General features: G+C 38.5%; 1 protein-coding gene across 1 annotated transcript in view; it reads left to right on the top strand.

Moving 5' to 3' along the window:
- Positions 1–27,853, top strand: part of ADGRV1 (adhesion G protein-coupled receptor V1) — a 321,657-nt gene that overhangs the window by 123,170 nt on the left and 170,634 nt on the right. The window contains exons 81-85 of the mRNA XM_075727117.1: positions 365–549; positions 1,767–2,016; positions 2,183–2,322; positions 4,862–5,022; positions 7,558–7,658. Coding sequence (XP_075583232.1) covers positions 365–549; positions 1,767–2,016; positions 2,183–2,322; positions 4,862–5,022; positions 7,558–7,658 — 837 coding nt within the window. The remainder of the gene's footprint in view (positions 1–364; positions 550–1,766; positions 2,017–2,182; positions 2,323–4,861; positions 5,023–7,557; positions 7,659–27,853) is intronic.

The raw sequence follows: 27,853 nt of genomic DNA on the forward strand, positions 1-27,853 counted from the left end.
CTAGACACAAAGCAGTATAATGATATTCATGAACAACAGTTCACTTGTTGCCATTTTGATGCAGAAAACAGAGAAAATAATGTCAAAAAAACCTCAGGACGCAACAATCTTTGACTTGTGAAAGAATGAAAAATGCCATGTGGCTTCTTTAATAATCAAATCCCTATTAGTAAGCATATCTTTATGCAGTTTTGGCATAGACTGTGCCTCATGTCTTGGCAGCAGTGATCAGAAGGTGGAAAAAATATTCTGAACTTTCAGAAGGAACATTGAGATATTCATTTTATTGATTCATTTTATGATGAAATCTTATAAGCGGAATTCTGTGCATAAAATGCTGTTTAATTTCTTCTCCTCTCATTAGGTTACAGATGTAGGTGAAAACCAGTTACTCACAGATAAAAGTAGAAGTCTTTTCTATGAGATACTTTGTGCTCTGGCTAGCCCAAAACGTGAGGACACACGAGGATATAGCCTGCTTGCTGAGGTGACTGAGAAATTTGCTTTTTCCCTGTTGACTGGGATAATGTGTGGATCACCAGGAGAAAGGTTAGTAAACTTGAATTCATAATATGTTTTGGAAATACATGACAACTTACCAATTTAGTAAAAATTTAAATGACATTTTTAGAAATGGGACTTGTCTATCATTAAATGATGTCTACCATTAAATATAGTACCTATATGAAAATATGTTGCACTCTGTCACAATCTTATAAAGCACCATCTTGGCACTATAAGCTGGTGTCACAATAACTGATATGGGGTAGCTGTGCAAGCAGGAGTCAGAAGATCTGGGATGTATTAATTCACCTCTAGCTCAAATATTGCCTGGAAAAGGATTCATTAATCTTACTAAGAAAATAGTATGTAATGGTATGATGGAGAGGTATGTTCTAAGACTTAGATGAGAGTAAGTAACCCAAATTTTCTACTGGCATTTTGTAATTTCTGTGTGCTTGGTTTTGCTCATTTGAACATTATTTAAAAATTTTTAAAAGCTACTCATAGTTTTCACATGTAGTTTCAAATTGCTAGTTTTGTCTGCAAGTGCATTATACCCTGTGGTCAGGCTAATGGGTAGGGGAAATAGGTGGCTGCAGAAATCGATGACACTCTTTTATGAGACAGATAATTTTAAACAGTAGGTTTCTCCCTCTGTGAATGTATTAAACAACTGATAACTGAATTTAGAAAAAAGAATACCTTTTTTCCTCTCAGAAAATCAGCATGGTTTAGATTTCTATCTCAACTTCTTTTGGAATTTTCTTGCCATTTCCTAAGTTATAGGGGGTATGAAGCCCATGTCAGCCAAAAGACAGTAAATGGCACACATATCAGCACTAACCTGAACGGTGTCCAGAACTTTAAAGTTCAAATCTTTATTTCAAGTTTTTCTTGCATCATCTGTTGGGAATAAGAGGTGAAGCCAGATCATCTGCTTAAATGCCTCTCCTTCTTGTAGACTCATCTCTACATCAAGTTATAAAGATGAGTATTATGCTAACCTAGTTTACCATGGAGGGGCTTTGATTGCAGATCACAGTGAGCAAAACCCAGAAGGGAAATGGAGAAGCTGAAGTACGTAGTAATTCAGCCCCTCTTTCTTTCACAGAAACTGAAACCGTCTGTCTATTAAATGTCATAAGGCCTAAAAATGATGGAGGAATAAAGTATTAATTACAAAGACATTTTAGAGTCATTCTGTGAAGAATAGTTAAAGCCCAGTTCCACTTACCAGCCCTGTTGCTTTTCCATTTCAACAGAGGTAAAAATATCCTTGACAGCTGCCCCTACATTGCAATAATGGCTTACAACTGGTTTCCTCAGCAAATCAATGGACACAGATTTGACGGAAAAGATGGGGATTCTATTCAAGTACCTGAACATTTACTAGAGGTCTCTGTTATATTATCATCTCCTCTAAAAGAGAACTGTGAATCTGTACAGTTTACAGAATACAGCAGTCAGCAGTGGTTCCTTACTGGAGATAAAGAACTTGCCCTGAAGAACAAGGTTTGAAGAGAATACAATTTATTTTTTCACGAAATTAGCTTAATTTAGATATTGCTCAAAAAAGTATTTAAAATAATGTGATCATTTTTGTTTCTCTGATTAAAATGAGCATTGACTATTGAATTTTAATATTAAATTTGTATTTATGTTGTACGTGTTGTTTCAGGTTTTTTCTATGAGTTTGAAGGGTTGGAGTTCACATCCTTTGAAAGATAACAATGAAGTCATTTATCGGATTTATGCTACAGGAAGTCGGATTGTTCCACAGAAGTCTCTATGTCTCCTCTGGAATCAAGCTGCTGAAAGGTTATTTTATTAATCTGTTTAGTTTTCCAGTTTCTACTGTGAACCTGTGTATTTGCCTAAGGTGTGATACCTCTGATTAGATCATTTGCAAGTATAAAATTGATCCATTTCCTACCTGTCTTTTTTCCTTAACTCTTCTGGCCTTGGTACCAGCACATAAAACTTTCTATATAATAAAATGCATAGTTATTCTAGCTCAGATATTTCTCAGGCTTCTACTCTTGAATTTTTCACCAAAATACCATTAGGATTATGTAATGTTGTGTTAGGCAACACTGACAGGTCATAGATCCCAGAATTGGATCACTTCATTAGTATTAATGACTTTGTACTCTTTACAGTTGTTATCAAACAACACTTCAAGTCCATTCTTACAAAAGTAAAGAACTAAACCTGCATTTCTGGTATTGCTTCAAGTCACTGGCTCAGAATGTTCCTGATTTGCTAATATCCGCTCTTTTCTTTGGGTCTGTGAAAGACACTGTTTAAGTGAACAAAAAAACCTGTTAAGGGGCAGACTAGAGATTTATCTAGACCAGTATCCTTTCTCCAGTGGTGGCTAAAAGTAAATGCCCAGGGAAGAGTAAGATCATGACAAGCACAGATAGTACTTCCCCTAATACTACACTTTCCAGTGACTACGAGCTGAATGTGATTTTGCATATTACATACCCCAAGTGATTTTTCTACCACAAACTTGTCTAGTCTTTTCTTGTATCATCCAGAATTTTAGCATATCTTTTGACAATGATCTCAAGAAGGCTATTTCATTTTGAAAGAAAAGCCATTTCCTGTTGGGTTTTTTTTGTTTGGTTGGTTGGTTTTTTTTAATATTGCTGCTACTAGCTTAAGTTGATGTCTGCTGGTTTTTAGAAGAAATGGTGAACTGCTGATCATTTTCCATTTTTATTGCACATTGCAAACCATGGAATAAACTTGCCTCTGTGTGCTCTTCAATTCCTCATTATTTGATGAGCTTGTGTCTTTCCTGTTCACATGGTATAAATGAATTTGGAGAGAATTATGTTCCTTATCCTGCTGAGATCTAATTGGTTTAGTTATGACTTCATTAGACTGACTGGATTATATCAGCCTGTCACTGTTATAAACTATTTCTCCTCAGAAAGGAGGTGCAGCAAATGTACCTGTATGCTCTTCTTGTATCTAGAAACTATATCACAGAGCAGACGTGATTTCCAGTAGAAATGGCTTAGGACGTCACCTGTAGTATCCTTTTTCAAAATCATGTCAGCAATACTGAAAGAAAACAAAAGATGAATTTTAGTTTCAAAACAACAAATAGTAGTATATTCTCCATAATGGAGTAAGGTATTGTGCAAGTTAAGTAACAAACTACTTGAAAAGTCAGACTGACCTGTAAATCTTGCAGAATTTTTAAAAACATGGCCACAAAAATTCTCTAGTGGAAAAAAAATGTTCTTTATCATATATTTACAAAATTTTTTCATAGAATCATAGAATCGTTTAGGTTGGAAAAGACCTTTAGGATCATCCAGTCCAACCATTAACCTAACATAACCAAGTTTGCCACTACACCAATTAAGGGTAGAGTAGCAATTTCATGTTTCCTGGCTTGGTGGCTGGATTATTTTTTTAATGAAAGTAAAAACTAGGAATCATTAAGGTTGGAAAGGATCTCTAAGATCATCAGTCCAACCACCAACCCAACACCACCATGCCCACTAAACCATGTCCCCAAGTGCCACGTCTACACATTTTTTGAACACTTCCAGTGATGGTGACTCCATCACCTCTCTGGGCAGCCTGGTCCAATGCTTGACTACCCTTTCTATGAAGAAATTTTTCCTAATATCCAATATAAACCTCCCCCTGGTGCAGCTTGAGCCCATTTCCTCTCGTCCTATCGCTAACTACTTGGGAGAAGAGACCAACACCCACCTCACTACACCCTCCTTTCAGGTAGTTGTAGAGAGCAATAAGGTCTCCCCTCAGCCTCCTCTTCTCCAGGCTAAACAATCCCAGTTCCCTCTGCCGCTCCTTGTAAGACCTGGGGTCCAGACCCTGTGCCACGGTTGCCCTGCTCTGGACATGCTATATCATTCTTCTAATGAGGGGCCCAAAACTGGACACAGTTGTGTGGTGTGGACTCAGCAGTGCCGTGTGCAGGGGGACGATCACCTCCCTGCTCCTGCTGGCCACACTATTCCTGATACAAGTCAGGATGCTGTTGGCCTTCTTGGCCACCTGGGCACACTGCTGGCTCATGTTCAGCTGGCTGTCAACCAACACCCCCAGGTCCTTTTCAGCCAGGCAGCTTTCCAGCCATTCTTCCCCAAGCCTAAATTTTAATCATAGAAGTAAAAAAAAAAGCTATAAACATTATTTTAATTTCATGTAAATGTACTATTCTGAGAACTGCACCTGAAAGATTACCAAATCACCTATGCGATATTTTAGAAAACTTGGTATTTCAGAGATGCAGCAACAATTTTCAAGCCTGGTTACCATGTAAATTACACAAGTTCATTTCCAAATTTGTGAATCTTTTGTTTCACAGCTGGCTGTCAGATAGCGGGTTCTGCAGAGTGGTTGATGACACATCAGACTATGTGGAATGCTCTTGTTCTCATATGTCCATTTATGCAGTTTATGCACAAACAGATAACTTGTCTTCATACAATGAGGCTTTTTTCTCTTCTGGATTCATCTGCATTTCAGGTCAGTTGATTTAACACAGTTTTCTCATTAATAACAACTGAAGATTAGTAAGACCAATTGATTTTTAGTGGTTTTAGTAACTGATGACAATCGTATTTGGAGGGGTACTGGAGGAATGTTAACTTACTTCATCATATTAATGTTGGCATCTGGTCCAATATTTGCACACTGACAAATTTGGCCATGGGTTAAAAACCAGTGTGTCAAAGAAATATGTTTCCTTGTAACGTTTTATAGAACCATACAAAAGAGAAATATGTCATTCATTTGAGGGAAGACACTTAAAAATCCTAAATAGACCTGTGTCTCTAGCAGCAGTACAGTTGTTCTCTTTGTCACATCTTTCAGACACTTTTCTACCTAGTCTGAAATCTCTCTGATGATTTTAGTTGACAATTTACACTCAGAAGTGATGACTTGAGGGAGATAGATTCCATATCATGCGCGTAGAGCTCCATTACACTCTGCTGCCTAAGTGCCACCTAACATCTTGGGTGAAGCCCAAGAGTTTAACCCATGAGGATCATTACTCCCTTCATTGACAGCTAGGATAGCATTTGCAGAAGTCCCAAAATATCAGACAGGAAGTAGGGGATCTAAGTTTTAAACTCTGCTTAGCTTCTGAAGGAGACGGAAATTACACCTTTCACATTGCATTCAGTTCACTATTATGTTGCAGGCAATCCCAGATGAAAGTAAATTTTTCTTCTTGTGCTGGTAGGCACTGTGCAAGCAGGAGCCTAAGAGTAATGGGATCACTAAGAAAACATGCTAAAGGGATTCTTAGTCTAATCTTAAGGCACTTAGATGGGGTTCTGGGTCTGCTCATTGTTAGGTTTATGAATTCTATAGTAGATCATCACCATATGAGTAAAAAAAACAGTACAAGCAGCTAAATCCCCTATTTATCCCCTCCCAGCAAACTGCCTAACAGAATAAAGCTAGGCTCCTTAATTGTTTTAAAACCTCAGCCTTAAAAAAGAAGACAAAGAATGAGAAGAAAACGCTCTGGTTTTCACCTGCTTCCTGCAAATTGACTTATATTTAACAATGATGAAAGAATTTTTTAGCAGATAAAAATAAGCAGATCTTAAAATACAGCTAAGCTTCTAACTTAAAATGTGTTATTGAAAGTAAAAAAAAAGACAAACTATAATAAACAAATGTAATTACTGGTTTACGGAAAAAAGAGTAAATTGATGAGACAAGTATGTCATAGGATGCAAAATGCTATAGAAACTGAAGAAAAAAACAATACAAAGTAAGCCAATATGCTGTAGAAACTGAAACGAAGAGAAATATTCTGCTGAACTGGAAGCAATAAAGACCTACAGATCCTTGTTCAGCACTAGTCGTTTACTGTAGTCATGTGTCATAAGAATGTATTTTAAAAATTAGAACAGTTTAGTCTGGTTAAGGGTTTGCCTTGAATATAACTGCAATGCCTTTCAGCTTCTTTGGCTGGTTGAAGGTGTTTTCTTACATGATTATATATATTTAAATCTGGTGATTAACAAATTGCTTTAGATTTAAGAGCTATAAGGATATTATTTATCTGTCTTAACATCTCCACTTAGGTGTGAAGAATAAAGAAAAAGAAAGTAAAAAAAGAAAAAATAGCGCAGTAGGGTAAAATAGAATATTACTATTTCCGAAGTTTTCTCATGTAGATAGTTGTATAAATATCACTATCTAATTTTTGAAAAGTTTAGAAATAATTCTTTCTGGAATGATTTATTTCATTCATATGTTACAAATACTTGTGGTTGAGCAACCAGTCTGTCCCAAGAGGGGATAAAAGATCTGCCTTAAGTACCCAAATTCCTGCCCTTCCTGGCAAGTGTGGAGGTGCACAAACAATTAACTCTACATGAGCTTTAGCAGTATTTTCTTTCGTGGCTCAGCTTTCCCAGAGTCCTTCTTCCAAGAACTGCTTACTAGTCAGTAAGGGGAGGTTCCCATTTCTGTTGTGTTCCTGTTCACAATGAATTAGTGAAATGAAAAGTGGTGTTATTCTTTCTGAGTACCGCTATAACAGATTTCTATGCTGAACACAGGTGAAATGGGAGAGTGGCATTTAGAGGGTTATAGCTATCTCCTAAAGCAATGCTACCCAGCTGGAGGCAATTTGTTATTTATTTGTTTCTAACAGCATTTTTGGATGCAGTAATATGAACACTGAAGAGTCACCTTTGTTTTATATTTAACTTTTATGACAATCATCCATATAATCCAGAAATTTAAAAAAAAAAAACCTTTGCAAAAATTACTTGTTTACATTATGCAATTATTTTAGCTCCCAAGTCTATGAAAAAGTTAAATAGATGTTAGCATTTCAGTAACAAATTCATGAGTGATCCAAGTGTGAACCAAAGTGAACATATTCTCTCTGTAAGGTTTGGGTTTGTTTTTTTTTTTTAATGATCTGCACCTTCAAGAGATCCAGCATTGTTGTTGTTATCTAGCATTGTTTATTAACGTAAGCTTTAAATTTCCCCTTTTTTTTTTTTTTTGTTTGTTGTTGTTTCTGTGTAGGTTTCACTTTGGCTATTATCTCCCACCTTTTCTGCACCAGGTGTGCAATGTTTGCAGCTAAACTTCTTACTCACATGATGGTTGCTTGCTTGGGTACTCAGGTAAGAAAAAAAGCTGAAGTCTCTAAGTGTAAATTAGGTACATCTTTACTTTCCTTTTCCTTGCTTCCATGGCCATGTCTGAGCAGACTTTTCTTTTCCACAGTGTAAATGGTTTTGGACAATGTAAAATATCAATATATGGTACTTATAATTAATCCAATATTCATAGCCTATGTTGGGAATTCAATTGAAGTTATACATTTTCTGAAAATATTTAGAGAAAACTTACGGATGACATAGCCACATGAGAAGATAGTCCTATATGTAGAATAAAAAATGTTTTGATGATGGGGTATATAATTGAGACAAAAGAGTTCCATCGTTATTTATGAAATAGATTAATATCAGTAATCATAAATTCTGTGGAAAAGTTTTATTTTGAGTAGTAGATGATGAAACCTCTTTTGCACTCTAGTATTTGTAGGAAGGTGTAGTTACAGAAAATTTAAATAGTAAAAGAGAATAAACTGTAGAAAGTCTTCTTAGTTCTCTCATACTGGTTCAAATAGTAGGTAATAGAATGTCAGCAAACTGAAGGAGCATCTAAAAGGAGACTATGTCACTCTGTCCTATAAAATATAACTTCCTCAGCTGTGGTATATCTGGTGAAATGGAAAGCTATGAATAACCTCAAGTATCTTAAAATTACTTTATGGAAAGATTCCTTAAGAAAGAGATTTTGTGTATATTTTTAATGCTATAAAGATGATGTACATACAAATGTAAATGTATGCTTAAGGCAGGGATGCTGACAGAATTTAAGCACATTAGCAGGCAGGTACTTAGAGAAATGTGTCATAACAAGGAAATATTTCGTAGATAATTGAAACAGCCCTGTGTTACCTGTAGAAGTTTAGCAACTGGCATATCTCTCAGACAAGCTTTTGTATACTGCTATGATTAGTATATGATTTTATTCATGTTGCCTCACGATATAGTTCTTTGCTGTACAGTGGAGTGCATTGATGATGTTCATCCCACAACTGGACTTAAAATAGGAGTAGGGAAGGTCCTCACAGCACTTCTAGAGATACTAGGTACCATTCTTGCATCTTAGGGTGTAAAAGTATTTTGACATCTCAGTTCTTGATTTTTGAAACACATAGTTAATGTTTTTTAATAGTTCTTTGTAGCTACACGGAAAGCTAATTTGTTCCAAGGACCTGTAATGTGCATGGTTAGAAGCATATTAATGTGCATACTTAATTTGGGACACACAGCTCGTAAGACAGGTAAAGACTTGCATATGGTAATGTGTCAAGATTATACAAAACAAGACTACTGAGACCTTTGCAGCACATTTTACAGTCTAATGGTAGATTTTGCAAAAGCTGCTTCTATTTTTCCTTTGCAGTGAATGTTGAATTGTCTCTGTTCCCAGAATTGTTTGATATTTTGCATATAATGGAACTATCCTTATCCATGTTGCATTCTCTCTATCTCCAATGCTTTTCCATTTCTTTGGCGATATGTTGCATTTCCAGTACAGAGAAGCTTGTTTCTTTTTACAGTGAGTTTCTTTTTCACAGAAGTCTTTTAGTTTTTTTCTATAAGGACTCCTTACCAGGTCTTTCAGACCCATTAAAACATCTTAATTTATGCACAAAATCACATAGAATGATTGAGATAGGAAGGGACCTCCAGAGGTCATCTTGTCCAGTACCCCAGCTCAAGCAGGGACACCTAGAGCTGGTTGCCCAGGACCATGTCCAGACAGCTTTTGAATATTCCTCTGAAGGTGGAGACTCCATGAGCAAACTGGGCAACTTTTCCAGTGCTTGGTCACCCTCACAGTAAAAAAGTATTTCCTGGTGTTCAGTTTGAAGCTCCTATGCTTCAGTTTGTGCCTGTTGCCTGTGGTCCTGTCACTGGGCACCACTGGACAGAGCCTGGCTCTGTCCTCTATGCATCCTCCCTACAGGTATTTATATATTTTGATAAAATATCCCTGAGCCTTCTCTCCTACAGGCTGAACAATCCCATCTCTCTCAGCTTTTCCTCATAGGAGAGTTGCTCCATCCCTTACTTCTCTTGGTGGCCCTTCACTGGACTCTGCCTGCTGTGTCCCTGTCTCTCTTGTACCGGGGAGTCCAGAACTGGACACAGTACTCCAGGTGTGTTGACCTTTGTCAGAAGTCAGCCCATTTTTCCAGCCTGTTGAGTTACCTTTAGACAACAGCCTTACAAATCACCCGCACCCAGATTTTTGGGTCCTCCTCAAACTTCCAGTGTGGCCCTCTGTCCCTTCATCTATGCTCAGATGCTTTAAGTAGTATCAGCAACTGTGCCTTGACTCCTGAGGACCGGCACTACTAACCAGGCTCCAGCTGGGCTTCATGCTATAGATCACAACCTTTCGAGCCACATGGTACAGGCAATTTTCCACTCACTTTATAATACGTCTAAACAAAGCATGTCTCAGCCTTTTAATGATAATACTGTGAACACCACAGAAACCATGTCAAAGGCCTTACTAAAGTAAAGGTAAACAACATTTGCTGCACTTGTCTAAGCCGGTCATCTCCTTATGGAAGGAGATTGGGTTAGTCAGGCATAATTTTCCCTTCATAAATCTGCGACGGCTCTTCCCAGCTGCCATCCTGTCCTTGCCCTAGGTACAGCTTCCAGCAGCATTTATGCTGCAAGTGCCCTGGGGACTGTGGTCAGGCTGGTTGGTTTGTAGTTCAGAGGTCTTTTTTCCAGCAATGTAACAATTCATCTCTATGCCTAAAAGTTGATCAGAAGGAAGGACAAATAAAAATAAATTGTTGCCTCACCTGGACAAGAAGCACCTTTAAACATGGTATTAAGGGGTCATTTTCATAACTAACTATACCTGAGGTGAAGACTTGAGGCCTAACTGCAAGCTCAAAGTTCTCAAAAAACAAAAGTAAGTCATATTTCAAATAATATCCCAAATCAGATTTTGTTGCACTTTGAGGCATAATTTGTGTGACTTGCTTTGGTTCTCAGCTTTGGTCTCATTATTTCATAAAATATCTTCACTATCTTTAGAGTTACTCAGCTGCATTCACTAATAACTCTGAATCTGGCATCAGTATTTGCACAGGACTTTATAGTAATTCTGGACTACAGGTGCTACTCAGTCTGAGAACTGCTTATTTATTTCTGAAGATACCCTGAACATGTTTTCCATGATTTACTGATAGAATTTTAATTCCAGGCCTTATCAAGCTGCTAAACTCATGTTTCTCCATTCTCAGGCCAGTGCTGCAGCTGCTTTGCTGTAAAATAAACATCATGCTGTCACATACACACTTGCCAAAGAATGTATAGCCAGATCAGGTACAGCTATGGGAAATATTTCACTTGAATGGCGTATTCAATTGAAATTCAGTTTTCATGAAAGTAGTCTAAGTCAACGTATCTCCAAAATATGTATGGAAAAACCTAAACAGAGGCATTTTAAAGCTTGACCTGAATAGGAACTAAAATAAAAAGTTGCTGCATTTTCTATTAAATGTGGCTTTATTTAAATTTTAAATTTTAAATATCACTTTAAAATTTTCATATAGTGATGTGCAAGCATGTTGGCAGTAGTATGCCTAGCAGTTCGTATCTGCTGACAATTACAGGGTTTGGCCCAGGGCTGAGCTTAAATAGAGCTGCTGGGCCTCGGAGCAGAGAGCGTACGTGGAGACGCCGGTTGGGACTGGTCAGGACCACTAAGGTCTATTAGTGCACTCAGTGCCCTGACATAAAGGCAGCTTCTCTCATTTTTATGTTGCTCTCTAGTAAGCATTTTAGGCATGAAGGGAGGGTTTGAATGTCTGTGTTTTTCAATCTTTCTTCTCATAAGTAGAATAAATTTTGGGAATTAGGAAAACTATATGTAAACTATCTGAAAAGCATGTACTTCATGGGTGGAGAAAAGTGGGAATTGTTAATGCAAGGAAAGATTACAGAAGGCAACAGATTAAGACAGAAAGGATTTTCTACTAAGATATAAGAGCATAAAATTGCCATTATTGCCTTTCCTTCTTCATGTACAAAAGTAAAACTGAGAAGTCAGATATCTCTGGCTACTGGAATACTGCACTTGTTTCTAGCTGCGGAAGGACTTTGAAAGCGAGAAAGTTAACTTCAGCTTGGGCCCGCAGGCTTTTTTGTCTGCTAGCTGTTTTTTGTTTAAATACACTGCATTTAAACTTTTATATGAAATACTGATGCATGCAGAATAATTCTTGAGAACAGTTCCATATGGTGTGTAAATATAGTAATTTAGTTTAATTACAGTCTTACTATTTAGGATGGTTCTAAGTCCTTTTGTTATTCATCCTTAACCCCTAAAATCCATGGCTCTCCTGATCTCTTTTCCTTTTGCCATGCAATTATTCTGCAAGTTTAGAACAAAACTTTTGAAAGAGGATTTTAGTAGGGTAACTGCTTAGCCAGTTTTGATAGCTTGGAGAAGAAGTAAAGACAGCTTGACAGCAGCTGTTGAAGAAAAGAAAGTGGCTTTAAGGCAGAGTGAAAAGAGAAGGGATACGTTTGACAAGAGTGAACTGAACTACTGTGCTAGCTGTTCTGAACAGCTGAAGGAAAATCTTTATACAGTTACTTGTGCTGTGATATGTTGGCATATGTTCTGCCTAGAGAGAACTAGCAGGATTAGGAAACCTAAGTTTAAGAGAAAACTCTAAATAGAAGGTGTTTGTGCAGCTGTACCCACTTACAAGTAGTTGGACAGTACGCGTATGATTAGATATTTACAATACTATCAAAAGTTTTGTGCTTTTGCTAATCAATGACTCGGTATGAGAGGAGTTATTGAAGACAGTTTTAATTGAGAACTTATCATGTGAAAATCAGCACTTAGTGACTCCTAGTTTAAATACAAAGAAAATGTTAGTACTTTGTGGTTTTATCTAGTACTATTTAGGCAGTAGTAGACACTGGATTTGTGCCTATTAGATCTCAAACCACTGTAGAGAACGAAGCTGGTGTTTCTGCATGCAGTTATATTTTTACCAGAAAAAAAAAAAAAAAAGCAGCAGCTTTTCAGGTTAACTCCCCTGTTTTATACGTACATGAATAATTAATTTTCCTCTGATATCTGCACTGGATGTTTATTAGGCTTGCAGTATTTTTTTTAAATTGCTACCAGTGCACTAATTACTGTTGTCTGTAGATGGCGGTCAAACCTTTTCAGCACATTGCTCAGCAATTTGCTTTCCCCAGACTGTGCCTGCTTTGTGGTTGCTCATAATAATTCGTTACTCTGTCAGTGACAGGGAATGGTGATTTGCAATATTCAGCCTTCATTTCATTCTTGGCGTGTCTAGAGTCTCCAGCGTTAATGGAGCATTTGTAAAGCATTCAAGAATGGATGTTTCATCAAGTGTCTGGTGTAACTCATTAGGAAGATGTAAGAGGCTTGATATTTCTAAAACATTTTTTTATTCCTTTCCATTCTGATATTTACTCAAAGAATCATGATGTCTTCAACAAACATTATTTCTTGAAGCATTAGTTAGTCATAGTATTTTGTTTGACCAGCAAGTTATAAATTCATAAACAATACCTTAAATGCACAAGGGAAAAAATTACCAGGCTGAAATTTTCAGTTTTGGAGTAAATTTAGGTGAAGATTAGCGTATTTGAAAAATTAAAGTATAATGAGAACATACTTCACATTGTCTCAATACAGTCATACAAAACAATAAAATTCTCCTCTTCAAAAAGAATATAAACCTAGATTACGATCTTAATAGGAACCATTGCTTATGTCTTATGGCTCCTGTGCTTTGCCTGGGAATTTCCAGGCAGAAGTACACGAATAATCACTTTGAATGTGGCTTGTGCATGTATACTCAGCTTGATGCATCTTGTCCACATTAAGTTTCAGTGTGGATGCATAGACCATTTCTACAGCACATGCTGAGTATTGCAAATGACATGAACATGTGCTAAGTTCTCCATTTAGATTTTTCATGTGTGTACTGCTGAGCTGCTCTGTATTTTTGCAGTAGGTATTTCTCTGGAATATTTGAACATTCCCAATCTGTTTACAGCAATAATTGTGTACAAATGACCTGCTATTCTTCTGGCCAGTAATGCAAAATTAAAGTCTAACAGTCAAATAGAAAAAAAATGCGTATGTGTCATCCTATTTTTGTCAAACAATAAGTGTGTATTTTCTAATTTAATGAGTCCTCAAGCTACAGTAGCACTTAGCATTATCATCCATCACTGTAATATCTGTAATAATTACCAAAGTGGCAAGCCACATTCATCCTACCATTGATAGAAATGCATGATGAAGAATGATACTTACTGTGTTTAACTGTTTGAAAGCTGTGTGTTACTCAACCTGAGCAGAATACAAACATACACATCAGTTACGGGTTTTAAGAAGAAATTGTACAAACAACCCTAGTTTAAAAAATTGTTAAACATTTATTTGAAAATTATAAACTGCAGCCTTGGCAGAATTGTTGTTTTATTATTTGGACTTACTCAGATTTGGAGGAAGATAGAAACCACAATTCTGCCAGAAATAAGATGCATTTTAAAGATGTGATGAAATCCCCAAGAGGTGATGAAAGAGCAGGATATGAAGGAATGATCACAGAGCCTGTCGCTTCTGCCATTGTATAAAAGTGAAACTTCTGCATTAACTGTGAAATGTTGCTTCTGATGTCTTGTTGTTAATCTTAAACGTTCTCTTCCAAACTAGGGGAATTCTCACCTTCCTACATAGTCAAAACCCAAAAGAAATTGTCATATATACCTGGATAAGGGGAGTTTGCAAAGCCTGTTCCAGAATGAGGTGTGGAGAGTAATCCTCCATACCATCCACCACAGGGCAGCTCGTGCCTGTGAGTGGTTGAGTGCCTGCCTCTCTCCTGGCAGTAGGGAGAAGCCTTCATGTCAATTCAGTCCTCCCATAGGGTAAGCCTGCGCTTTTTAGTCAGCTGATGGGAAATACTAATTAAAGAGCTGTTTCTGAAAAAGCCTAGTGCCGAGCTTCACTAAACTTCATGTCCATATGAAGTATGAAACTCTTGTGGAATAGGAAACAACAAATGTTTTTATGCATTAATATACAGATAGAGCCGAGTTGCCCAGGGTGAGGGAATTTACTTTACAAAACGTAGTTGTCCTTTAAGGGCAACTAGGCCTGAGATTTTCTTGCTCTGATGTCCTTGCTGTAACCTGACAGCAGTAAACAATGCTGAATGTGGTACCATCAGCCCTTCATGAAGTTGAGCAACTTCATGCTCAAGGTTTGGGAGGGCACAGAGGAAACAAAAGAGAACTGGACCCAGTGATCCAAAATTGGTGCCCAATCTCAGAATTCCGCTCCATGTTAATGTGTTTTATCCTGTTACTCTTCAATGTGAAATGTTTCAGTAAGAAAAAATGATGAGTACTGGGTAGTCTTGTTCCACCCTTAATGTCAGTGTTCCTATCTTTGGGATAATAGTGTCTAAAATTTCTCATTTAGAGAAGGAGAGATTCTACAGGTGTTACTTAAAGTAGAAAGTGGAAAAGGTTTCCACTTCCATTAGAGGAATATTATAACTTAATAAAAATGGAAATTCTTTGTGTTTGGGATTATTTTATGTCATTAAAGTGATCAGAATCTTTCTCAAATGAGCCATTAACTCTCTAGGTGGGATATCGTAATGGCTAGATTTCTTAAGGACGTTACGCAATCTCTCTGTCCTTGCACAACTTGTATTAAGACAGTTGTGGAATGTTCCATTCATAGAATCATAGAATAATAGAATCATTTAGGTTGGAAAAGACCTTTAAGATCATCCAGTCCAACCATTAACCTAACATAACCAAGTTTGCCACTACACCAATTAAGGGTAGAGTAGCAATTTCATGTTTCCTGGCTTGGTGGCTGGATTATTTTTTTAATGAAAGTAAAAACTAGGAATCATTAAGGTTGGAAAGGATCTCTAAGATCATCAGTCCAACCACCAACCCAACACCACCATGTCCACAAGTGCCATGTCTACACATTTTTTGAACACTTCCAGGGATGGTGACTCCACCACCTCTCTGGGCAGCCTGGTCCAATGCTTGACTACCCTTTCTATGAAGAAATTTTTCCTAATATCCAATATAAACCTCCCCTGGCACAACTTGAGCCCATTTCCTCTTGTCCTATCGCTAACTACTTGGGAGAAGAGACCAACATCCACCTCACTACAACCTCCTTTCAGGTAGCTGTAGAGAGTGATAAGGTCTCCCCTCAGCCTCCTCTTCTCCAGGCTAAACAGTCTGAGGTCCCTCAGCCTCTCCTTATGAGGACACTTGTGCTTCAGACCCTTCACCAGCTTCGTTGCTCTTCTCTGAACATGCTGCAGCACCTCAGTGTCCTTCCTGTATTGAGGGGCCCAAAACTGGACACAGTATTCCAGGTGCGGCCTCACCAGTGCCAAGTACAGGGGAACAATCACCTCCCTGCTCCTGCTGGACGCACTGTTTCTGATACAAGCCAGGATGCTGTTGGCCTTCTTGGCCACTTGGGCACACTGCTGGCTCATGTTCAGCTGGCTGTCAACCAACACCCCCAGGTCCTTTTCCACCAGGCAGCTTTCCAGCCACTCTTCCCCAAGCCTGTAGCGTTGCATGGGGTTGTTGTGAGCGAAGTTCAGGACCCGGCACTTGGCCTTGTTAAACCTCATACAGTTGGCCTCGGCCCATTGGTCCAGCCTGTCCAGGTCCCTCTGCAGGGCCATCCTACCCTCCAGCAGATCGACACTCCCACCCAGCTTGGTGTCATCTGCATATTCATCCTGGGATAAGTGAAGTCCATAGGATGGGCAGATTTTCCTGCTGTGCCTTTTGGTGTCCTATTTCCTAATAAAGGAAGACAGCCCTTTTGGTAATCATTTGATCTCACAGGAATAAATAAGTAAATATTGTTGGAAGTCCTGCTTCCATTATTTCCACATAGGCTGTGGTCACACTCAAGAATCAGCGTTAGGCTTCAGTTGATACCACATGATTTACTTAGTTGATCAAATATAAGAATGGCAATTATGTTTTCTAGCAACTTTGTCTGTATATACATAATATAAGGGTGAGGAAGGACTGTTACCATAAAACAACAAGCAGTTCGTTACCCTGATCACCTAAATGTCGTGTGAGGAAGTGGGAAGAGTAGCTTATTGCAACTCTTATTGCAGCCTTATTGCAGCATCTTTCCCTTTTTTCCAGTAGAGGGAGTCATTTTGCCGATGGAGTTCCATCAGATGTCAAATTGCTGTGGCTCTGAGAGGCTCAATATAAACATGACATGCAGATACTTAAAGCTAAAGCTCAGGTAAAAGTAAAAGTCAATGCAGATGCCATAAGAGCAGATCTTTAAGGTCTCAGTCTAGGGAGTGTGGAGGTGTAGAAGCAGCTGAAATACCTCTGTCCCATGGAAAAAGGGCAAGAAGAAGTGCTCTAGGAGTCAGGTGATGGAAGGTGTAAGAAATAAATCTGAAATACTCATATAATTTAAATTTTATGTTACATTTTTTCATCAACCAACACAGGATTTTGGTCTCTAACTGATAACATCACCATGGCAGTACCCATGTATTTCTACTTTTGTTATTCATAGGGACAATGCTATTTTACCACCCTTGTTCAGTTTCCTGATGTTGAGTCACCATGTAGGGTTAATGCACAGGCTGTTAGTATCTTCTTATAGATTATGTCCTAGTGTTTGCCAAAACTCAGATATATGAGCAATACTGTAACATATGTTAGAATGCTGCTACATTATCTCACACCTCCTGTCCTCATTGCAAACAGTCAAATGTTCTGTTTATCACTTTAAAGTATAAGAGTATGAGATTTCTATCAGCTAATGCCTTCCAGCTCTTTTTTCATTATACCCTATTTTTTCCCAACATCACAAACAGTTGGGGACCACACACAGAGAGGAATAGACAGCAACATTCCCAAGTTGCCTATTCATTGCTTTGCTCTGTATCTTACTGTGAAGCAGGTTATACTGCTGCCTCTGTCTGCTTTATGCTTTTCATTGTCATTTTTCAACTTGTACTCCCATTTTCCGCCTCCTTTCTTCCTGTCCCTTTGTTCTGTCCACTCATGTGTGCCATTCTGCTTTAAAAAAAAGGTAGATATCTATTACTTCTCCTAATTAGCAAATCTCCCATTGCTCCTTCCCCTGCTAAAGGCTTTCCTCAACCCTGTTTTGGTGGAGAGAAGAACCTCAGCAGTTGCCTTTACCCATAAATTCAGGCCCTAGCAACAGCTGTGCAGTGTTAATCTGAAGTTTCCAAAACATTCTTAGCTTATCTTTTGGAGGAAGAAATCTGTAGGCTTTCATGAACAATAGTGCCTCCATGATTTTCTTTTGCAGCTAATTAAAATTATATTAAACATTGAATGTTTAGCTTCTGTTTTTACTCCACCACTGTCACTTTGTTTGCTTACTTGCATGTGCAAGAATACGTGCAAGAATATTTTAAAAGGGTCTTTTTGTTTCGGTTTTCTCATAACCTACTTCTTCATACCTTCCAGGCAGCTGATGTTCCACACACAGTAAATTAACAAGTCCTTTTCAATACTGAATTGATTAGTTATTTGTATACATGAAACCAGAGCCTGACCTTTCCAGATTCATATGGCTAGTGTAGTTTTAAACGTATTGGGTCCTGATTGCATTTGAAAAATAACTGAATAAGATTTTTGTAAATACCAGCTTACTAATGATTACAGTTAACTGTGAGTAAATACAGTTGTATAATTTTTGATAGTCTAATCATCAGGCTATAATTACATTTTATACACTGGTGGATGTGATTTTGTTCACATGGTGTTTTTTTCTGTTCTTGTACAGAAAGTGCCTTTTGAAAATGACGTTATGTGGATTTATAAGAATCAACCAAACCGGTCATAACACAAAGACAAGACAGACTGTTCATTTTGGTTATCCTTTCATTGTCCCATGTAGGTCATGTCACTATTTTGTGCTAAATAAAATGTGATTTGAAACAAAGACAGTAGTACAAATGTAGATCTGAACAGACTCTGAAGAATGACCATGAAAACCATAAATGCTGGGAATGACAGTGAATGATCAGTGAAATAATTAAGGAAGAGGTTGGGCTGTATATTAGCCAGAGGGAGAAACCAGGAGGTTATAAAGTGTATGTTCATGTGCAGAAAAAAAATAAACTGATCTTGTTAAGTCATGAAAAAAGTCTTAAAAACCATGATGGTTGATCATAGACTGTGCTATATTTCCATATTTTCATTTTATGGGGAATCTTTTTTTGTATTAATGGATTTGGAAATTCAAGCAATCTGAAAGATTCCTTGCATAAGAGGGCCTCAGGTAACAAAATTGCAAAGTATATGACTGTCGTGGTCTAGCCCCAGCCAGCAACTCAGCACCATGCAGCCGCTCACTCACTCCCCCTACCCTGATGGGATGGAGGAGAGATTTGGAGGATTAAGAGTGAGAAACACTCCTGCGTTGAGATAAGAACAGTTTAATAATTGAAATAAGGTAATAATAATAATAATAACAACAATATAGTAATGATAATAATAATAACAATATACAAAGCAAGTGATGCACAATGCAATTGCTCACCACCCGCTGACCGATACCCAGACAGTTCCCGAGCAGCAATCGCTGCTCCCTGGGCAACCCCCACCCCCCCACCCCCCCCGCAGTTTCTATACTGAGCATGACATCACATGGTATGGAATAGCCCTTTGGTCAGTTTGGATCAACTGTCCTGGCTGTGCCCCCTCCCAGTTTCTTGTGCACCTGGCAGAGCATGGGAAGCTGAAAAGTCCTTGACTAGCATAAGCACTGCTCAGCAACAACTAAAACATGAGTGTGTTATCAACATTATTCTCCTACTAAATCCAAAACACAGCACTACGCTTGCTACTAGGAAGAAAATTAACTCTATTGCAGCTGAAATCAGGACAATGACCTGATCATGTCACCTACTTCAAAACATTTCAGAAAGGAATTCAAACCCACTGAGGTGCTATTTTGATGGGGAGCCAGTCATTGAAGAGACATCATATATCAAATTCTGCTCAGTTCTTTCTAATTTAGTAGTTAGGCAGCCGGTGGATAACCATTCATTCAAAGAAAATGAAGGAACCAGGAAAACTCTTTTTGGAATAAGATAGGTGAAAGAACAGAAACCAACTTCTAAAACACAAGGCACATACATCAGTAGAAATTAATTTGCGTGGCTGGAACATTTTGCTGGGGATGATAGAATTTTATGTGTCTCTAGGAGAGAAGAGAGAGGGGAATAAGCAAACCTGAGATAGTTAACTTCTTGGTTTTACTTCACAGCTGGAATGGCATAGGACTCTTCCCTTAGTCAATAATTGTAGGTCAGCTGGCAAGAAGTAACTTGGAAAGCATAGGAATTCAAAGTCTTAAGACTGACTGTGAGTAAACAAACAGAACTGAATCAAACAAACACCCAGCCATCTTATCATTTCCCCAGAGATATGAAATGTCTGTTCCACCCAAAGGATAGATTTTCTGATGAAAAGTGTTAGCCTCTCCCCCCAGTATTTATCCCTGGTCCTTGCACAGGTAGTGTCCAAAGACTTACAGCATTTTATTGTGTCCTGCAGCAGTTTTAGACAGATACTGCTCTATTCATGGTCTGATAGAGAACTGCGTATTCCAGCCACTCCAAGCATAGATATTTCGCCACTGTATAGAAGAAGATGGCAAACAGGGGACATATAAATATTTTCACTATGTATACAAGGTCAAGAGGATCCTCCTTACGTGTGCTTTTAGGGTAATTCTGCTCTACAGTGTCCAGGTTCAAAATCAGGAAAACTCATCCTTGAAAGTAAGTTAGGAAATAGTTTCTCTTTTTGAGGCAAAAATAATTCTAAAGCAATAACTGAAGCCCTGGTTCATGATAGGTGACCTTTTTTTTTAATGTGTTCCCACAATGAGAACAAAGTTGGGAAGAGAGAGATCGCGAAGTCATGCAATGTAAATATGTCCCATGAAGGTATGTTAGTCCTCTCAATCTACCACATACATGTATTTTATCTTCCCCCCACCTCTTCCATAGGTGTGCATGATTCAGCAGAAAATAAGTGAGAGGCAGATAGAGAAATATGTAGCTGAAAAGTGTAGATACAGTACTGTCTGTTCTAGGTAAATTCACACTTAAAAGTGTTTCATAGTTACTGCTATTTGTTACTTCTGAAGTATTTTTAAAATATTGCAAGTTGTGCTTGAATATAATCTGTGATCTAGATACAGTAGTGTACTTCAATTAGAGACAATTACATGAACATTTTCAAAAGGTCTCCACAGGAGATAAAAGACTGAGCTCTATAATAAAATCTGTCCTCACATTAAATCATGTTCTTTAATTGGCGCAGATCCTTGCAGTCTCTTACCTTGGAGCAGAGTTTTGGGTAGATGGGTGGTTAATGTGTTCCTAAACTCTCATCTTAACGATTGCCAAGTCATTAATTCATTGTGATACACAGAGCCCTACCCTTGACCTGGGAAAGGTTAAAGTAGTGTTCATATATTAATCTTTATATTTTGTATAAACATGTACCTTGCCTTCTACTTTATGCAGACCAATATATGGCATTCATACTTTGCAGCTTATTACTAACTTTCAGCTGAGACCAGACATGATGGCAACTAGTCACTTCAGGAGAATTATTAGTTTGGGTGTCTCAACTTCCCAACTTCGAAGAACAAAAGCTTTCAGAATATATTTGATAGTAAATGCTATCTATTATTAAAATATGTTATGTTAACGTCAGACTGGTTTATTAAAGCCTTTCATAAATGTGGTTTCACTGGAAAAGGAATGGAATAGAAACAAATAAGGAAGTTGGATGAAATGGTGTTCACACTTCTAGCATTTAGGTTGTAAGCTTTCTTTGCTCTGTGCCTGTATGCTCAGTACTACTAAACGGATAAAATCAAAGGTGAACTTGATCTTAATTGTACTAATAGATCATTCCTGACATAGAAAGCAAATGTAGGCTATGCTGATCTGTTTAGAAACATGAATGGAAAATGGGTCTTTTTATCACAAGGACAAATAAGAAGTAACTCCTTTGAAATCCAGTGATAGCCATGGACTGAGCCTGCCGCTGAGCTTGGCTTGCTCTGACTGGGAGCAGGAGTCACTGGGAATTTCCCTCCAAACCCTCACTGTCTTCTTGCCAGGAATATTTTCATTCAGATTTATAATAAACTTTACTAAGCTCACCCTAATTTAGAGGTCTAGAAAGTATGCATTGCAAAATAATAAAATGTGATGAGACCTCTCTGAAGATAGCTGTTCACAGCTGTCAGTTTTAACATCGTACTGCAGTATGTGACACTCATCCACATGCACAGAGCGTAGTAACTTTCACAACATTTGCTAATGCTTTAGGTCTTTCAGGTTTAATTTTTTTATCTTTATACTGAGATTGTTCAATTCTGGAGGCAGAAACACAACAAATATCACTTTGCCAATCTAAGCAGTCTGCCGATAGGCATGTATCATTCTTTCCTCCAGCTTTCGCAATGGCAAATGTCCTTACTAAGTTTCACCAGAGGACAGAACACCTTCAGAAACTTTCTTTCCCTGGAAATGCTGAGATTCACAGATGTTATTAGTGACCTTGATAAATGTCAGATTCCAGTAGATAGTCTATTTATCAAAGGCAAAAAGAAGCAGTTTATTTTCCTAACCTCTGAAATTACTCACACATTATCTTCAAAATGGGTCCAGAAGAGGGCCACCAAAATGATCTGAGGGCTGGAGCACGTCTCTTATGAGAACAGGCTGAGAGAGTTGGGGTTGTTCAGCCTGGAGAAGAGAAGGCTGCGAGGAGACCTTATTGTGACCTTCCAGTACTTAAAGGGGGCCTACAGGAAAGACGGGGAGAATCTTTTTGGCAAGGCCTGTTGTGACAGGACAAGGAATAACGGATTTAAACTAAAGAAGAATAGATTTAGACTAGACATTAGAAAGAAATTTTTTACACTGAGGGTGGTGAAGCACTGGCACAGGTTGCCCAGAGAGGTAGTGGAGGCCCCATCCCTGGCAACATTCAAGGTCAGGTTGGACGGGGCTGTGAGCACCCTGATGTGGTTAAAGCTGTCCCTGCTCACTGCAGGGGGGTTGGGCTAGATGACCTCTAAAGGTCCCTTCCAACCCAAAGCATTCTATGATTCTATGATTCTAATGTTTTAATATTCTACAGGATTCTGCTAACATTTAGCTATGTATAACACAACACTTGTCCTTTTTTCAAGATGAACTGCCTAATTAGTTAATATAGTTTTACAGAACTGCAAACATTTTTTTTAAAGCAAAACCAAATTAATGTGACCTTTTATTTTTCAGTAGTGCATTGCCTGCTTAATTAGTCCATAGTTGTACACAGGTTGCTCACTTGTAGCTTCATTAGTTTATGAAGTGCTGTACTGTTCGTGATGCTTACAATGTGCTGAACATTATAAACAGAAACTGGAAGAAAAGAACTCATCTGAGGAATTTGCAGTATAAAGAATCTACTTTGTCTTTAGTGCCAGCAGACATCTTTCCTGCCTGAAGCTTCCACTGAACATTGCATCATACTACCCTTTCAGAATATTTAGTCTTTTAAGTTGCTGAGGGTTGTTCATTGAGATAAATATATAGCAGATGACTCCAACTTTGGAGGTCATCACTTGCCATCAGCGATGAACATGTAAGCATTGCAACTTCACTTGGCTTGTTTCATATTCCTCCACAATTTAGTCTTAAATGGACCACAAGAAGTTGTAGTGATTGCTGTCCTAACATGCACTGAATGGTCTTGGATGCTAAATAATCCTACATAGGTCTGTTACTTAGTCTGGTATATCACACAACTGTAGTCAAACACTGAGGGAACACCAAACTACAGAAAATAAATGCTTTGTAAGACTTCATTTGGCACCATCCTAATTTTTGAGCTACTATACAGGTAAAGAGTTGAAGAAGTTGTAGCTATCATGGCTAGCTTTCAACCAAGATCCAACATTATGCTTTCAAAACCTCAGTTGAATTTATTACATTTATTTAAGGGGAGAGAAGCATGATTTTTAAATAGGATTGCAGTTCTATAGAGTAAAATAAATGGGTAGAGTCCCTATAATTTAATTTTCAGCATTTCTAGTCTGAAACAAAGGGAGTTGGGATGTATTCTCAACTCAGGCTCGACATTGTGCTTTCTAATATTGTTTCATGCCTGCTTGTCAAGACTTTCAACTAACCATTGTAGACTATTTTCATCAAATGAAAGAAACAAATTCATGAGGTTAAGAATAGGCTCTTGTTCCATAATTACAAAGTAATATGCTTTAAATAATCTAGCAAATTTTGAGCTACCATTTACTCACTAATAGAGTGGGTTTTCTTAAGGTAGAATGAGATAGATGGATTAATTGTGGTACATGCCCAAGAATAAATGGTTTGCCAGGTCACATTGTTGAACATAATTTTTCATATGGCCAGTGCTTACTAACTAAGATTTGCAAAGCTTTGTGTAGTAGCTTCCTACGACCGACAGTATTGTTCAGAACAGCCAAGTATCACTGATAAAGTAGGAACATGTATTAGTCATCTCAGACTGTAAGTTCCCTTTCCTTTCCCTATCCTACTAAGACTTCCTTGCACATCAGATGGAAATCTAGAGACAAATATTTTCCTTATAGTTTGTTTTTAGCCTCAGTCCAACTGTGTGTTCAGTTCAATAGCATAATTGCCTTCTCTTTATTTATCATGACCCTGCAGAATAATAGCAATTCCTACACTCTCAGATGATACATGATTTGTAAAACTAATTCTGTTTTTAAGTTCTATGTTTGGATTTATTTTTGCTTGTTTATTTTTACATTTCCTTTTGGAATTATTGTGCTCATAAAAATAATGTAGATTTTATGTCCAATAATAATACGCTTTATGTAGTGCAATTCCAGGATGTGTTTATTGTTGTCATATCCAAGAAATTCAGTTCCAAGCTTAATCCTACTGCTAAGCTCTTGTTTGCTAACTTTCAGTCAGACAGAGTTGAATATTTACCATGAACTGACTGTATCATTACTGAAGTAGCCTAAGGGGTATACCCTGCCCTGAAAAGTTTGGTCTTTAAAACATTTTGAGAATGATAAAATGGGAAATATATTTAATAAGGTGAGTGATAAATTTACTGTCCCACTGAACAGATCAACAGTATGTAAAAAGAAAATGGATTTTATCCAAAGCCTATTTCTGCAGGTGATGATGAACTTGGACTGGGCCCATGTAAGTGATTTTCTTTCTATGTGATATTAATATATTGCCCCCATAACCATTTGGACTGTAAATTTTGCCAATGTGACACCCATATACAAGAAGGTGTGGAAAGAGGATCCGGGGAAACTATAGGCCTGTGAGCCTGACCTCGGTGCCAGGGAAGACTGTGGAGCGGTACATCTTGAATATATTCAACAGGCATGTGCAGGTCAACCAGGGAATGAGGCCCAGCCAGCATGGGTTCATGAAAGACAGGTCCTGCTTGACCAACCTGATCTCCTTCTATGACCTGGTGACCTTCCTAGTGGATGAGAGAAAGGCTGTGGATGTCGTCTACCTGGACTTCAGTAGAGCCTTTGACACCGTCTCCCACAGCATTCTCCTAAGGAAGCTGGTGGGTCCTGGCCTAGGCAGGTGTACTCTTCGCTGGGTAAAGAACTGGCTGGATGGCCAAGCACAGAGAGTTGTGGTGAATGGAGTTAAATCCAGTTGGCGACCGGTCACAAGCAGTGTTCCCCAGGGCTCAGTTTTGGGGCCAGTCTTCTTTAATACCTTTATCAATGATCTGGATGAGGGGATTGAGTGCCCCCTCAGTAAGTTTGCAGATGACACCAAACTGGGTGGGAGTGTCGATCTGCTGGAGGGTAGGATGGCCGTGCAGAGGGACCTGGACAGGCTGGACCAATGGACTGAGGCCAACTGTATGAGGTTTAACAAGGCTCAGTGCCGGGTCCTGCACTTGGGTCACAACAACCCCATGCAACGCTACAGGCTTGGGGAAGAGTGGCTGGAAAGCTGCCTGGTGAAAAGGACCTGGGGGTGTTGGTTGACAGCCAGCTGAACATGAGCCATCAGTGTGCCCAAGTGGTGGCCAAGAAGGCCAACAGCATCCTGGCTTGTATGAGGAATAGTGTGGCCAGCAGGAGCGGGGAGGTGATTGTTCCCTTGTACTCGGCACTGGTGAGGCCACACCTGGAATACTGTGTCCAGTTCTGGGCCCCTCAATACAAGAAAGACATTGAGGTGCTGGAGCGTGTTCAGAGAAGGGCAACAAGGCTGGTGAAGGGTCTGGAGCACAGGCCTTATGAGGAGCGGCTGAGGGAACTGGGGTTGTTTAGCGTGGAGAAGAGGAGGCTGAGGGGAGACCTTATGGCTCTCTGCAACTACCTGAAAGGAGGTTGTAGTGAGGTGGGTGTTGGTCTCTTCTCCCAAGTAACAAGTGATAGGATGAGAGGAAATGGGCTCAAGCTGTGTCAGGGGAGGTTTATATTGGATATTAGGAAAAATTTCTTCACAGAAAGAGTGGTCAAGCATTGGACCAGGCTGCCCAGCGAGGTGGTGGAGACACCATCCCTGGAAGTGTTCAAAAAATGTGTAGACGTGGCACTTGGGGACATGGTTTAGTGGGCATGGTGGTGTTGGGTTGGTGGTTGGACTGATGATCTTAGAGGTCCTTTCCAACCTTAATGATTCCTAGTTTTTACTTTCATTGAAAAAATAATCCAGCCACCAAGCCAGGAAACATGAAATTATTAGTCTACGCTTACTTGGTTTAGTGGTGAACTTGGTAATGTTAATGGTTGGACTGGATGATCCTAAAGGTCTTTTCCAACCTAAATGATTCTATGATTCTATGAGTCTATGATTCTATTGTAAAACTTTCTATGTTTCACTAAAATGCCTGTCCATTAGTGATGATAATATTCTCGATCAACCACAGAGCTTTGTCGGACTGTGTGGAATTTTTCACGTTCTTTTATAGATGAGGTTTTTTTTCTTTCTTTGTTTAAATGTTTAAAATCAGAGGAATACAGGAAGAACATGTTACGTGCAGTTGTCCCTATTTCTGCTTTAGCTGCTAAAATATCCATCCTAACTTTAATAGGTGTGGAACCAAAGGTATGGAGTAGGTTAAAGAATAAGTATGCTTTTAATATATCTTTCTGTTTTCATTGGAATTTTAGCAAGTCTGGAAGTCTGTTAAAAATAAGAAAAAGTTCTGTACATATACTTTATAATTTGAAAAATATTTTATGTCCTTTGCTTTCACAGTTGACTGCCCCTTCCTCAAGGTACTGAGGTTTCTTTCTCTCTAAGGGCAAGAAAAGAGCCTGCTATTTGTTTATTTTAGAGGTTTGGAGGCAGATGTTTTTTGCTTTGGCAGACTTTCTTATGTTGGTATAGGTCATCAAGGTAGCACTTTGTGATTCTCTGTTGACACTGGGAATGGGGAGCTTTTTCTCCCATGTGGTAAGTTTCTCATAAATTTTGGCCTTGCCTTTTTTTGTTATTGTTTTCACACTTCCGTATAAAATGATGAAAGTTGTGATTCCATGTATTTCTTGTCAGTGGGTCACTTTTTTCTCTTTCTGTGTTTTTGCCAGTATTTGTTCCAGCAAGAAATCTGTCCATGAAAGTTCCTTCTATTGTGTAGTTTCTTTGGTCAGTGCTCAGTAACATTTGAGGAGACTTAAGCAGAGCTAGCACAGAGAGCGAGTTTGAACCAAATTCAGCTGCTGAGTAGATGTGCGTCATGGTAGAAATGAACTGGTCATTAACAGAGAAATCATAGAACAGAATCACAGAATAATTAGGATTGGGGGGGACCTCTAGAAATCATGTAGTCCAACTCCTTGCTCAAAGCTCCCCATGCAAATGACAGAATACACAGAGCACTGTGTAGTTTATATTTCATTCTGATCAAGCAAGGATCAAATAAGTATATACTCAGAAGTGACTAGTTTCTTGCACTTCTAATGTTTCTGGATGGATTTGAAATTCAAACAGGATTTGGGGAGCTTTTTCTTGATATAACTCAGATTGTCCCAAATTATAAATCAAAAACTTCCCATTGAAATAGATCATAACTAAACAATAGTCTAAATACTCTAAATAGTCTAAATAATT

This window comes from Pelecanus crispus, chromosome Z (genome assembly GCF_030463565.1).
Source record: "Pelecanus crispus isolate bPelCri1 chromosome Z, bPelCri1.pri, whole genome shotgun sequence".
Taxonomy (NCBI): Eukaryota; Metazoa; Chordata; class Aves; order Pelecaniformes; family Pelecanidae; genus Pelecanus; species Pelecanus crispus.